At 44.9% G+C, this 15,556-nt stretch overlaps 1 protein-coding gene across 13 annotated transcripts in view; it reads right to left on the reverse strand.

Moving 5' to 3' along the window:
• Positions 1–7,972, reverse strand: part of BEND7 (BEN domain containing 7) — an 87,491-nt gene extending 79,519 nt beyond the window's left edge. For 11 of the 13 annotated variants that reach the window (XR_004031765.1, XM_030819291.1, XM_030819288.1 and 8 more), the window contains exons 1-2: positions 7,438–7,922; positions 5,108–5,191 (exon numbers count right to left, since the gene is read on the reverse strand). Coding sequence is in view for 12 of the 13 variants with exons in the window: in XM_030819291.1 (XP_030675151.1) it covers positions 5,108–5,191; positions 7,438–7,498 (145 nt within the window). In the remaining variant the exon portion in view is untranslated. Of the gene's footprint in view, positions 1–5,107; positions 5,192–7,437 lie in introns of all 13 variants that reach the window. The other 2 variants (XM_030819292.1, XM_030819290.1) reach the window with 2 other exon arrangements.
• Positions 7,973–15,556: the final 7,584 nt, after the last annotated feature.

Raw genomic sequence — 15,556 nt, forward strand, 5'->3', positions numbered from 1 at the left:
AACTGTCTAGACCAGCAGTTTTAAAACAGTGACTGGGGGCGCCCTAACATTCTGCAGAGGCCCACAGAGGAATGTGAAAGGCACGTAAGGCGCTCTGGGTCTCCTCGACCTTTTCTCAAGCAGCTCTGCTCCCCTTTGATCTGCTGGACATACTGGGGGTTCCGCTTGGGAGCGCGTTTGAACAAAGCCTGCCATGCGGTTAAGGGCTTGCTTTGGAGACACGCAGACCCTGGCTTGCATCCTGGCTCTGGCACTGAGTTAACTCTGTGAACTCCTCAAACTCTTCATCCATAAAGAGGGAAAAACAACACGTTTCTTGGGACAATTAATGGAATAACATTTACAAAGTCCTTTACATAGTGCTGGCACACAGCACTGGGTAAATAACACTCACTATTACTGGCCACGTACCTAACCCCGAGAGACACTCCTGGTCATTTGTCCCATTCATTCCACCACCAAAAAAGGAGAGGACTGACAAGAAAGAGCACAGGGACACAAGGACACAGTGAGGCCAGGGTGCTGAAGGTGGAGCTTTTGTGGGGAGGAACAGAGGGGAAGCACTTGCTTCCACATACTGGGATTTTGGGGTTCCACTTTTACCCCTTGGCCCTTCATTTCCTCTGAGGTTGCAACTCCTGCCCCAGGTATGGTGACACACTAGCCCTTTCTTCCTCTTGGGAGCAGGGGCTCAGCTCCCAAGCCTTTTGAAACCAACCAAGAACCAGGGTGGGACCCAGGCCACCTGACTCCAGGTGAAGACCTCCTCCATTTTACAGACGCACCTGCCGAGTCCTCCAGGGAGGAGAATGATGTCGTGGCTGGGAGGTAACTCTCTAACTTGTAAAAGTGCACAGGAATTGTTCGAGTGTGTCCTCTTGGGGGAGATTCTGGGGATTCTAGTGGGGGCAGCTGTCATCAAGACAGCCACTGAAAAGAGATTTCAGAGTTTCAGAGATGTTGACCCTGCTCAGCTGGCATGGCTGCCGCACTGTGTGCTTCATCTATGGAAAGCTGAATAACTGAACTGAATATTAAAAAGAATAACTAGAACAGGGCTTGGCATGGATGTAAATGGAGCGCAATGAATTTCTGTTGAATGAGTAAATGAATGAGACTGAACACCTGACAGATAAACATGTTTCAAATGTACATACTATGATAAATCTAACCCAAAATCCAATGTGTGAAAAGAGACTTCATTTTATATTTGCATTACTGCTATGAATAATAAATTAAGTGTCTCATTAAAATCCTTCTAAAAGTGCCCTGCTAGCAGCTAAGGCCTCCTCCATGAGCCTTGGCTTCGCCTGGCTCCACAGTGCAGAGAGGAAAGATCTTTTGAGAGGGGGCCTGGGTTTACTGAGGCCTGGGTTTACTCTGGCCTCTGCTATTCATGAGCAGGTCAAGTAACTGAGCTTTGGTTCCCATCATTATAGGAATCATTATATCTGCCCTAACTACCCCACAGGTATATGGTAAAAATCCCGAGAAAACAGATGGGAAAGCACTTTCTAAACCATAAGTGCAATACTCATGGTCGAGCTATAATGATGCTTATTGGCAGCTCCCTCACCCTTCCCACCTGGAATCTTCTCCAGGGAGGAGAAATACAGGAGCGAATCTTTCCTGTAGTTCAACATCTCTGCTTTGCAGAGCCCTCCCCTCTACCCCTTCCAACTCTGCATTTGCTGTTGCCCTGATCGTTCACATTTGTCATTTAATTACTGTTCACAGAGAGGCGGTTAAGTGGAGTGTTCAAAGCTCAGGCAGACCTGCACTGGAACCCCACCTGTGGCACTTCCTTGAGAGACCTTGGGCAGGTCACCTCGACATCTCTAGGCTCATCTACAAAATGGGGTTGATGATAACTCGTACAGACATGCTGCAAAGAGCAAATCAGGTCTTTTATGTAAAGTGCTCAATGTGCTGCCTTGCACACAGTTAAGTGCTCAAACAACTGTAGCTCTTACGATTGCTGAATACTCCTCCCTGTTTCCTGAATTTGTCCTGTCTCCTCCCCAGCTGGATCTGAATCCCCGAGAACAAGGTCCCTGTCCTATCCATTTCTGTGACTATCTCTGACCCTACTCCCATTCCAGAAAAGTGCTGGGTTTGGAGTATTTTCTCATAAAGACACTGGCTGATTTAAGAGAACTGTTTTCCCTCAAACAGTGCTTAAATCTTCATTGTAGTCCCATCACAGTAAGCTTGAGAAAGTCAATGTCCACGGGTAAAGTAACGTCTTCTGACTCTATTATCCAATTAAAAATATGTGAGTAATTGCTAAAGCAGGAGGCCAAGCTCATTTACACTACTGAGCTACCCTACCATGTGAGATGCACTACATTCGTTAACAGCCTAAAAATGTTCCAGAGAAGTAGACTTGATGTGGGAACCTCTGCCACATTCTAGAAGACTCTTTTTCACCTAAAACGTAAACTTTGATCTTATAGATGCAGATAGTATTAAAGGGAACACATATGTTTAAATGTAGAAAATCCTACAGACCATCCCTGGGACAGTGTGTCAGTACTTTGTTATAGGGGAAAGAGTTCTAGTATTTTGGTACCAAACCCCCTTGGATGTCATAAGCTTCCCATGTAATTCTACATCTTTATGGATAGGCTTTAGCAATTTATAAAATAAACATAATTGAAATATTTATGTTTTGAAAAGTGTAACTATAAAACTATAAACTATAACACTGTCAACAAAAAATTCCTACTCTCAGATGCCATCAGTAACTATTCTCAATTGCTCCAGAAATCATGTTTCTGTGACAATTTCTGTTATTTTTTCTTAACTGACCTAGAGATCATAAAATAAAAATGTTATTTGGGAACCAACTACATGATGACCCAAGAATGAGCAGAAGATTGAAAATAACCCACAGCACACTCCCAGGCTGTTCAATCTTTTGTCTCTTGATGCCGAAGGCCTTCTGGAGCAACCGCTTTGAAAGCGTATCTATCTCAAGCCTGGCTTTTCACTGGAATTCTTGTATCTTCCTCAACTTGGACTAGGAAGAAGAAAAGCAATAACGTCTATCATCTCTGGGAGTTTCCAGCTTACTGAATCCTGTTCACTAGCATCCTGTTGCTCTTCAGCTTCCCCTCTCTTATCCTTACAATTCACTTCCTTCATAGTAACCTTATCACTTTTCTAGTAGTACACAGCAGAAAGCGCGGGAAAGCCTGCCTTGCTGGAGAAGAACTAAATCAAGGACATGATGTTCCATTTGTATGGTGAACGTAAATTTTCTACTAAAGGGTAAATTCGTTATTTTAAATGGCTATATAGAGTGGTACTTTGATAATACAGAATTCCAACTGACCAGCCAGGCATGGTGGCTCATGCCTGTAATCCCAGCACTTTGGGAGGCTGAGGCAGGTGGATCACCTGAGGTCAGAAGTTCGAGACCAGCCTGGCCAACATGGTGAAACTCTGTCTCTACTAAAAATACAAAAAATTAGTCATGCGTGTTGGCAGGTGCCTGTAATCCCAGTTACTCTGGAGGCTGAGGCAGGAGAATCACCTGAACCCGGGAGGCAGGGGTTGCAGTGAGCCAAGATGGTGCCATTGCACTCCAGCTTGAGTAACAAGAATGAAACTCCGTCTCAAAAAAAAAAAAGAATTCCAACTGACCAAGTTTAGCGGACTGGAAAGACTAGAATCCAAGAATATTCTCTTTCTGGGCCACAGCATTTCACTTGATTATTAACCTTTTGGCTCCTAGCTCTCTTAACAGTAAACAGGTACTGGGAGCAGTGCTGGCCCCAGTGATATTCTTTCCTTCAGCAGAAAGATCCATGTGCCATCAATGATCGCTCATGTAAGAAATGCTGACATTTCCCTCCTATTTTTCCTCTTAAAGTATATACTAATATTTGACTTCTTCCCAATGCATCCCGACCCACCCCTTCTATCCCTCAAACCAAAACCAGAGAGATCCTGGTGAGAGCTTCATTTGAAGGCTGACCCACACTGGGTCTGAGCAGCAGTCCTGCTACCTGAAGTCCCCCTTGATGGGGTAATTGTGGCTTTGCTTGTAATCGCTCTCGCTCTGACCCCTCTCATGTTCTGCTTCCTTGCTGTGCAGTGCTGGGCCCTCACCCTGCTACCTGGGATTGCAGAGGTCCAAGATGGACCAGGTTGAGGCCAAACGCCACCATCTACTCTCCACCCTGACCTTATGGGTACTTCACTCTTAGAGGCAAAATCCTACATGGTTTCATTTTTGGCTGATGGTGTGCAAATAAAAAACTGCACATCCAAAGTCTTTCCTGTACAGTATTTGCGCCAACACTGCACATGGAAAAGGTGGCAATGTTTGTGGCTACCTACCCACCCATCATGCAGCTACACTTGCTGGAAAGTCTCGGAAATGCTGCTTTAGCTCTGCTCGTCCCTGACGTGAGCTGGGAACAAGGATGGTAAGAGGAAAGCACGCTGTTCCCCCTGCCCCAAAATACTGGTGTGAAAGGAGCACAAAGCCAGGAAAATGAGGAGCTGCTTGATGATAACCAGCACTATCAAGAGCTGGTTAGGCAGACAACCACACTTTTATTTTCCTGATGCTTTTTGACTGTAGATTTAATTTAATTTTGTCATGGCAGGATTAGCAACTGGGCCACAGAGGTGAAGGGACATTACAATAAGACAGCACATTAATCCTCTATCCCACCCAAGGCAGAAGCAAAACCAAACAAATAGCAGCTTCCTGGAAATTGAATTTCTGTTATCCAGATGTCAAAGATGTAATACCCCAATTACACAAACTATTGCCAGTGAAGCATGCCAGCGAATATGCAATGTAAATGGGGTGAGCGCAGAGCCACAAAATTGCACAGTCAGCATCTGGCTCTGTGAGTGAGTGATAATTAGCACTGTGTGTAGACACTAATAAACATTTATGTCTGAAATTACAACTTTTAGCAATGTTAATAAGGGATATATTGGCAATCTGTAAAATAAAAGGTCTTGAAAAGAATGTCATACATTAAGCAACGGCAGACATTTCCCGTTCCTGAACAATTTCCTTTTTCCCCCTAATTGCAAATGGCCCCGATGTTTTGCTGAGATATTAATTAACACAGGAACCTACCTAAAAAAATGGGTTGTGTCTCTTTGGCCTCCCCATTAACATCGTTGCTGAATTCTGGGCTCTTATACACCTCATGGTGATAATCTGGCATGAGAAAACAACCAAAAATTAGAATCCTAAGGACCTCAAGATAGGAATAAGCAGTAAAGTCTAGAATCTCATTCTATTTAGTACGGATACTCTATAATTTATAAATAAACTTTTTGAGAACTGAATTAATCACAGAATTTGTAGTCAATAATAATTCCTAAAACTTTACTTATTCTGGAGTACGCAAACTTGAAAGATTACTTTGGCTTTAGAAGACAGCTTTGCTTGATCACACCATTTTCACGGTAAATTGTATCCACAGATGCCAATTTTTAGGCTTTTTTTCTTTGAGGTGGCAAGTATGTTTGCCCAATCATAGAGCAGGGGAGGTTTCCAAATTTCTCTTCACAACCCATTTTCACCAGCATATCAACAGTATGCTTTAAAGTTAGCCAGCACTCTAGTTTTCTCAGTTTACCCAGAAAATCTCAGCCTTTAAGCAGCTTAAAGGCAAGCACACAAGAAAAATACTGATTTGTTATTTCAAATGTAGTATGATTTGGATAAGAAAGCAAGATTTTCATCTTTCACACAAGTGACTCTTTCGCATTCAGCTACTGCACTTTATTTAATATGCAACAGTTTATTTTCTAAAACTGCACCTGCAGAGAAAGAGAAGAATCAGACCTACAATTAAAAGAAAAAGAAAAAAGGAAAAACTTGCTACGTCAGTCAAAGTTTAAAATACAATATTTTACAAGCTTCTCTATGGAGGCTACTGCACTTTTGCTTCTATTTTTGAAAAGCAAGGTCACTTAGGCATGAAAATAGAGGTTCCTCCTTAACACCTAGTCCCCTTCCTCTGGCCTTAGACCTCACAGGACAAAGTCAACAAAACTACTCTCACTTTTAAGATAAAGCAGTTAAGTTCTCTGAGGTCATCAATAAGAAAGTAGCCTACATTCCTGAATGAATCAGATAGCACCAACAGGGCAATCACCCAGAGACTTTTAAAAGTCCAAGTAACTGAGTAATCAACACGGATGTGGAAAAAAAATTTTACTCAGAAAGTGGGAAGAGCCAAGTATTTTGAATGCGTGAAACTATTTCAGGCCTCTTTCATTAAACAGTATCCAAACTAAATTAGGGAAGGCAGATAAGAATGGATCTTCAAAATGCCTATAATCAAAGCATTTTCAGATGAACCAAATCCACAGCTTAGCTAGCTTAGCTCAGTTTGAAAAATTCGATTACTTGCAATTGTCCACGATTTTTCACTAATTTTCATCAGTTTACACGTGACTTCTGCAGGTTGTTGGAGTTTCTACCCTGATGCCAATGCTAGAGAAAACGACAGAGGAAAAGGGGACAGGCTGTGGTTTGGCTTTGACCTCAACTTGATTAAAAGACGACATTTAAACAGAGCGGGTCTAAACTCAATATGAGGACTTGTGACATTACAATGAAAAAAGTCACCTGCCCCTAATTAAAGATGACAATGCATTTTGAGATATATTTTCACGATGGCTCTTGAGTTATCTTTTTTTTTTTTTTTAAAAAAAAAAAGTCAAATCAGGAAGATAAAGACTTTTAACAAGTAACTGAACACAGACAAGACTGTATTCCACTTTCCCCTCCCTGACAAAATACAAACCCTAGAGTGTGGTGTACACCTGTTAATTCGTCAGGAACTAGATGGATTTCTTTTCTTTCTTTTCTTTTTTCTTTTTTTTAAAGGATACTTATCTGACTGCTATGTGATCTAGTCTAAAACACCTTTCCAACCCAAATCAGCTAGCTAGAGATGTTGGATGTCAACAATTCCGCCTTAGGCTTGGACACGGCGTGAGCTTCTTTCTCCTTAAAAAGAACAACAACAGTCATCCTTTTTCCTCCTTCTCTTGGCGGGGGGAAGGGGGAAGACCCCAGAAAACAAAACCAGCAAATCCCAGGTCCGAGGGTCCACGCTCGGCCTGATGGCCAGGCAGGTCCGCGGCCGCCCCAGCCCAGCCCCGGAGGCGCCCCGAGGAGGGCTCGGGCCCCCCGGTGTCATTGTTTGCTAATTTCCTGAGCTGCCCTCCGACTTGTTTACGTTAAATAACACCCCGGCTCCCCCCGGCACAACTTTCCCCGCCGCCCGGCGTGTGCGGCCGCGGCCCTGCCTGCCAGCCCTGCGGAGGCACCGGGGGACCGGGAAGGACCGGGGGCTCCGGGAGGGCGCGCCCCCCAGCGTGGACCCCCGCGGGCAGCCGAGGGCGCGGCGCCCGCTGCCTGCCCCCGCCGCCCCGGCGGCTGCTTACCTCGGCTCACCAGTTTGAAGCTCTGGGATTTCCTGCTTCTTTTCCTCTCGGAGAACTCCATGGTGCGGGGAAGGCGGCGGCGGGGGCTGCGAAGGAGGCGGCGGCGGCGGCAGCGGCGGCGCGGGCTCGTGTCACCGCCGCGGAGCCGCCGGGACCAAGGTCCGCGCCTGGAGTCGGCGGGGGGAGGCCGCGGGACGGGAGGAACCACCGCGAGCCCGCTCGAGGCTGCAGGCGCGGGGCCCGGCGGCGTGGGCTCCCGGGCGAAGTTGCCCCCGCGCGGCGCCGCCTCCCGGTGCCCTAGGCGCCCCCGCGGCCCCCGCTCATGCCGGCCCGCGGGTTCCAGACACCGCCCGCCGCAGCCCAACTTTCCGTTGGGAGCGGGCCGGGCGGGGGCGCGGCGGCGGCGGCGGCGGCGGCGGCGGGGGGCGGCTCGGGGCGGCCGGCCCGCCTGGGCTCAGCCTGCGGACGCGGCGGCGGCGGCGGCGGCCCCGGAGACGCGGCAGGCGGGCGGGCGGGCTGCGGGGAGGGCGGCGGCGGGTGCAGAGCCGGCCGGGGCGCTGACCGCCCCCGCGGGAGGAGGGGCGCCGGCGGAGGGGGCGGCGCCGCCGGGACCCCGGGGCCACCTGCTGGCGGAGCCCGGCCGCCGCCATCCCCGGGGGCCGCCGCCGCCGGCCTGGCCGCGCGGCGCCCCGAGGAGGCGCGGAGGCCGCGGCGCAGCGCCCTGGCCCGGGCCCGGCCGGCCTGCCTGCCCGCCCCCGGGGACGCCGCCGCCCGGGCCTCCGCTCGCAGACCCCGCTCGCCGGCGTCCCTCCGCCGCTTGCTGGGCCGAGCTCCTCCGTGCACCTCGCCGTGGGGACGCGGACCGCCCCAGCAACCACCTCCCCGCCCTCACATCCCGGGCGCCCAGGGGCCCGACGCGCTGATTTTAAGCAAGTTTTAGGGGGGAAAAACTTACCCATCTGCGCTCTCTCTACAAGGACAGAGAGGAGGTTTTAGAATATTGTGGAGAAGAGTATAGTAGAGAGAGCTCCCATTCCCTAACCCAGGCTGGGTACATTCAAGCAGAGCACTTGGAATAGGGGGCTTTTGTGGCCCTGGGGACTCTCAGGAGGCCATGGTCAAGGCAGGTGCAGGGGACTATGCTTCTCCAGGTCATATGTCGGAATCATGGACCCAAACACAAAGCGCTTACTAGTTTTGTGTAATATTCTTTTCGGAGGAGCAGAGAGCGCGCTCCAGGCACCATTTTTCTCACATCTTTCGAGTGGGCCAGGAAAAGAATTTCACACCACCTGGGAATGGTACGACAGGAACACGATGGGACATGCGTGAAAGTATCTGCCAAACCCAACCAGGAAGCGGGTAAAGAGTCGGGGGATAGGGGGCTACCTCTCCAGCACGGGGCAAAGGCCAGTGGCCCCAAAAGAGTAGAGGAAAAAGGGGAGGTTGACAAATGTGATGAGTGTCACGTGGGTCTCACCCAAATGAGGCAGCCGCTGAGGAACCGCTCTTACTTCAGAGACACAGAGTAGGACAACTGCCGAGGAAGGGGGACATTGAGGCAGCTTGCAGAAACACACCTGGGGAAACAGAACCAAAGAGCAGGGTAACCAGCAAACCAGGCAGTGGGGGCAGGGATGAGTACCCATCCCGAAGTCTTGGGTGGTACCAAAGGCGGCACACCCGGAAGGCTGGCGTGGAGGGGAGAGGGAGAACTGTTTCTTCCGTTCAATAAAGCAAATCCTTCAACAAGAGGTTCTTAACCTTTTTGGTCACTGTTTCCTTTGAGATTATGTTCAAAGCTCGAGGGCCTTTTTCCCAGAAAATACGTATGGGGCACATAAAATTTAGTATAGATTTATTGGAGTTCTTAGACGCTCCATGCTGCTCTCAGAAAATTAGTGGTAACAATGATTAAAGCAACTACCCTATTTGGGTTTCTTCCTTCCCTGGCACCCCTTTCTTTAAAATCAGGTGTAAAAACCTGAAGATGTTTTGGATTTTTTTTTTTTTTTTTTTTGAGACAGAGTGTCATTCTGTCGCCCAGGATGGAGTGCAGTGGTGCGATCTCAGCTTACTGCAACCTCCACCTCCCGGGTTCAAGCGATTCTTCTGCCTCAGCCTCCCAAGTAGCTAGGATGACAGGCATGGGCCACCACGCCTAGCTAATTTTTTGTATTTTTAGTAGAGATGGGGTTTCGCCATGTTGTCCAGGCTGCTTTCAAACTCCTGACCTCAAGTGATCAGCCCGCCTAGGCCTCCCAAAGTGCTGGCATTACAGGCGTGAACCACCACGTCCGGCTGTTTTGGACGTTTTTAAAGAAACAAAGCATACAATTTTGTTCCCCAGGCTGGGATCCATTCTTTCTTTATGTAATGCCTTTTAAAATATTATTCTCAAAGCCGTAAGGCTAAGTTCTACACTGACTGAGGAACTTCCCGGATCGTTCATGCTTTGGAGCATATAATGAGATTTTATTATGCTTGAACTATGATGAACTCAGTGAAGGTGTCATCCCAAGAAGTAAATCCCTGGAGAAGGTATTAACAACTTAGCATTTTCAGTTCAAGTGGGAATGCAAATTCCATTTACTGAAGAGAATATTTTTGATATAGTTAAGAATAAAATATTTGAGTAAGAATATTTTTAAATAGTAGTCATTTCTCCTTGACCCTTTTTAAGCTGGCTTTCCAAAGATGGTCTGTGAGTGAGTTGGCCTGCAGAGGACACAGGCTAGGCTTGTCTTATTAACTTTTAGAGAAAATAAATGTCTATTTACTCTGCATTTTATGCAAATCACTATGCTCTTATCTAACAAAAATGTATATATCACATTTAGTATTAAGATTAATAATAATGTTTAATTAAAATGAGATTGCTTGGGGCCAGGTGTGGTGGCTTACACCTGTAATCCCAACATTTTGGGATACAGAAGGATTGCTTAAGGCCAGGAATTCAAGACCAACACGGATAACATCGTGAGACCCGGTCTCTACCAAAAAATTAAAATATAAAATAAAACATAAAGTGAGATTGCTTTAAGTAGCAGGTATCCATATAGTAGCTGCTCCTTATCCTTGGGGAATATGTCCAAGACCTTCAGTGGATGTCTGAACCTGAGGATAGTACTGAACCCCATATATACTATGTTAGTATCAAACCCCGTATATACTATGTTTTTTTTGTTTTATGTTTTCTAATAACCAAGCCAACTACCAAGTGACTAACGAGCAGATAGTGCAGACAACGTGAATACGCTAGGTTAAAGAATGATTCCCATTTCGGGCCGGAAGGAGCGGGTTAGCTAAAGGTTTCATCATGCCACTCAAAATGGGGCACAATTTTAAATTGATGAATCGTTTATTTCTGGAAGTTTCCATTCAATATTTGCAGGCCATAGGTGACTGCGGGTAACTGAAATCCTGGATAAAGGGGGACTACTGTATTAGCCTGTTCGGGCTATCTTAACAAATACCACATACTGGGTGACTTAACAGCAATTTATTTTCTTACCATTCTAAAGGCTGCAAGTTTCAGATCTAGGTCTGGCAGGGTCAGTTTCTGGTGAGGGCTCTTTTCTTAGCTTGCACACCGCTACTCTTACATGGCATAGGAAGAGAGCGGTCTTTCTCTCCCTCTTCTTATAAGGCCAGCAATCTTATCAAATTAGGGCTCCGCCTTTATGATCTCTTTTAACCTTAATTACCTTCTATTAAAGGTTCAGTCTCCAGATACAGTCACATTAGGAGTTAGCGATTCAACATACGAGTTTGTGGGGGACACAGATCAGTCTGTAGCCATCTTGTTTTCATTCAAATATAGTGTCTGTATTGGGGGGTCCTGGAAAGTTTTCTAGGGGATCTACTGAAATTGTTTCTTTACCTCATTCTTTCCAATTTTAGTATATGTGCTGCTGAAGCTAGCACTCTGCCTCATTCTTAAAGGCCCCATAAAGTTCCAGAACCACAGGTTTATGTGTTACTGGAGATCAGAGATAATTGGTCAAATATTCAATGACATCACGCAGGGCAAACATTTTATTATATGGCCATGCTTAAACCCACTTGATTATAAAGATTACATGTTGGTTTCAATCTTTGACAAAGCCAGATAATTTGGCCAGAAAACGTGAAGTAACCTTAACCCTAATACTTGAAATGCTTTTCCTGAAAACTGTCCTGAGAGGAATAGCATTATGAAAAGTTTCATCTTTATTTAGAGCTCTGCTGTCGAATAGAAATACAATGCAAGCTATGTATATAATTTAAAATGTCCTATTAGCCACACTGAAAAAAGTAAAACAGATGAAATTCATTTTAATAATTTATCTTATTTAACTGAATACATTAAAATATTATCATTTTGACACATAATATGAGAATATTATTATTGAGATAGTTTATATGCTTTTTGTTATACAAAGTCTTGAAATTGGTATGCATCTTACCCTTAGATTACAAATCAATTCAAACTAGCCAAATTTCAAATTGTCCACAGTCACATGTGGTTAGTAGTGACCATATTGGGCAGCTCAGATTTAGAAGGAATGTATGATTTGAACCATGCTATGTACGTAGATGTAGTATGTCTACAACTTGATTATTGTTTAACTGTTTTATTAAGACACCTCAGAAAGAAGATAAGCAGAATGGGGTTACTGGGCTTCAGGCTTTTTATAATCTTTGATTGGATTTTCTGGAATTGAATATCCTGTCATTAAATAGATTCTGGGAATCCTTCAGGAAGATTTAATATGTATAAATACCCACTTTTCAACATTAGGACAATCACCCATCAGACGGTCATGGAAGGAATAGATGCCCTCCTTTTAGCTGCTATTTCCCAAGTGTTGCTGGCCTAATGCAGTTTCTACACCCGTTTACTTCATTGGTTTTGGTGATTGTAATTTAAGAGAAAGGAGCCAGTATTTATAAGAGATTTCATAAGTGAAAATGAGAGCTGGAATGTTCCACCAATAATATTACCTTATATTTATATGGGGCTTCTTTTATAGCTCAAGCATATGTATGCATTATCTAACTCTTAATAGCTCTATGAGATTGGTATGTATTAATATTCCAATTTTGCAAAGGAGAAAAATCCATTCTGAAGTCAATTTTTTTAGTGAAATTAGAATGGTCTGCTGTTTCCTGACTCTTAAATATGATGCATTAACCTTAATTTTTTTTACTTGGTTCTTTAAAGTACTTTTTTTTGGTTCTTTTTAAGATCTACCTTATATATGATAAAGAACACAAACCTTAAGTGGATATCTCAATTAATTTGTTTTACTTATATATACATCCATGTATCCCCCACCCTGATGAAGATTTAGAACTTTTCCAGCACACCAGTAGGCTTCCCTGAGGCCCCTCGAAGTAGATCGCCCCCTAAGGAAACCACACTTGTAACCTTTATCACAATAGCTTGGGTTTGCCTGCTCTTAAACTTCATATAAATGGAGTCATACAGTGTGTACTATTTTTTTGTCTGACTTCTTTTGCTTAATGTTATGCCTGTGAGATTCATTCATGACGTTGGCTATATCAGTAGTTCATCACTTTTCATTGCTGTACATTATTTCATTATAAGAATGTAGCACAATTTTTAATTTACTGTTGATGGATATTCTTGTACATTTTTGTTCATGTCTTTTGGTGCACACAAGCACACTTTATCTCACATATATCCATGAGTAGGATTGCTGTATTATAGTATATACATTTGTTTAGATCTAGTAGACTACTATTAAAATAGTTTTTCTTTTCTTTTCTTTTTTTTTTGAGACAGAGTCTCGCTCTGTCACCCAGGCTGGAGTGCAGTGGCGCGATCTCGGCTCACTGCAAGCTCCGCCTCCCAGGTTCACGCCATTCTCCTGCCTCAGCCTCTCCGAGTAGTTGGGACTACAGGCGCCCGCCACCACGCCCGGCTAATTTTTTTGTATTTTTAGTAGAGACGGGGTTTCACCATGGTCTCGATCTCCTGACCTCGTGATGCGCCCGCCTCGGCCTCCCAAAGTGCTGGGATTACAAGCGTGAGCCACCGCGCCCGGCCTAAAATAGTTTTTCTAAGTAATTCCTTTTTTATTTTTTTGTGACAATCTTGCTCTGTCACCCAGGCTGGAGTGCAGTGGTGCGATCTTGGCTCACTACGGCCTTTGCCTCCTGGGTTCAAGCAACTCTCCTGCCTCAGCCTCCCTAGTAGCTGGGATTACAGGTGCGTGCCACCACGCCCAGCTAATTTTTTGTATTTTTAGTAGATACGGGGTTTTGCTATGTTGGCCAGGCTGTTGTTGAACTCCTGGCCTCAAGTGATGCATCTGCCTCAGCCTCACAAAGTGCTGGGATTACAGGCATGAGCCACTGCACCCAGCCATTTTTCTAAGTCATTCTATCTGTATATACCCCCACCTACAGTGTATGAGAGTCCTAGTTGTTTCATATCTTCACCAACACTTGATATTATCGGTCCTGTTAATTTTAGCCATTGAGATGGTGTAGTGGTATCTTAGCTCACTGGGATTTTAAGCATTCCCCAATTTTCCAATGACATTAAGCACATTTTCTTATGTGTATTGGTCATTTGGACATCCTGTTTTGTAATGAGCACTTTCAATCTTTTGCACATTCAAAAATTTTTGAGTTGTTGGTCTTTTGAAAATTATTAGGTTGGGCTGGGCACGGTGGCTCACACCAGTAATCCCAGCAGTTTAGGAGGCCGAGGCAGGCAGACCACCTGAGGTCAGGAGTTCGAGACCAGCCTGGCCAGCATGGTGAAACCCTGTCTCTACTAAAAATACAAAAATTAGCCAGGTGTGGTGGCAGGCACCTGTAATCCCAGCTACTTGGGAGGCTGAGGCAGGAGAATCGCTTGAACCCAGGAGGCAGAGGTTGCAGTGAGCTGAGATCGCGACATTAGAACTCCAGCCTGGGGGACAAGAGGGAGGCTTCATCTAAAAAAAAAAAAAAAAATTATTAGGTTGGTGCAAAAGTAGTTGCAGTTTTGCCATTTGAAGTTCTTTTTATATTCTAGATACGTATTTTGGAGGATATTTGTATTACAAATGTCTTCTCACAATCTGTAGCTCATGCTTTCATCTTAATGTTCTTAATTTTAATGAAGCTAAGTTTACAAATGTTTTTATGTCATGTTAAGAAGTTTTCTTCTATCTGTATAAACTTTTCTCTTAAGCTTGAATTTGTCAGTGTATCAGTTTCCTGAGGCTGCTGTAACAAATGACTACAAACTTGGTGGCTTAAAACAATAAAAATTTGCTATTTCACCATTCTAGAGGCCAGAAGTGTGAAATCAGTAGCACTGGGCCAAAATCAAGGCATCCTCCAGGCTAAGGTCCATCCAGAGGCTCTCGAGGAAAGTAGTGCCTTGCCTCTTCTTGTTCTTTCCTCTTCCAGCTTCTGCAGGATGCTGGCATTCCTTGGATTATGGCCGCATCACTCCAATCTCTGCATTGCTCTCTCTGTCTTCACATCACCATCTCCTGTTCCTGTGTGTGCAAGTCTCCTCCTCATCTCTTATAAGGACACTTATAATGACATTTAGGGCATACTCAGATAATCCGGGATAATCTCCCTTCACAAGATCCTTAACTAATCACACCTGCAAACCACCCCCTCTCCTTTTTTCTTTTTCCAAATAAGGCAACATTCACAGTTCCAAGGATTAGGATGTAGAGATCTTTCAGAGAGTCCTTTTTTCTCCTCCCAGTCAAATTGATTCTGGAGCAACTAAACCCCGAGACAAGACAGTGATATTACAGATGAAACTCTGGCTGGGTTTAGGGAGACTAGCTTACCACTCACCATGCAAGTTTCTATTATTTGTAAGTTTCAGTTTCATTATCTATAGAAAGAATAACATGTGCCTTATCAACTCCGCCAAGTTTTTTGCAGGTGAAATCTTGCATGTGAAAGTGATTTGAAAAATTCAAATTTAGGGTCATTTGGTATTAGTCCATGCCATACCTGAGATGAAATTGAGCACCTTACCATGATATTGCAATTCTCATTGTTGCAATTGATTGAAACTCCTAGGTAGGTAAATACCTCCGGCAGCATTAGAAGTATTCAGACTGCAGGCAGTGTTAACCCGAATTTTATC

The sequence above is a fragment of the Nomascus leucogenys genome, chromosome 9 (genome assembly GCF_006542625.1).
Source record: "Nomascus leucogenys isolate Asia chromosome 9, Asia_NLE_v1, whole genome shotgun sequence".
Classification (NCBI taxonomy): Eukaryota; Metazoa; Chordata; class Mammalia; order Primates; family Hylobatidae; genus Nomascus; species Nomascus leucogenys.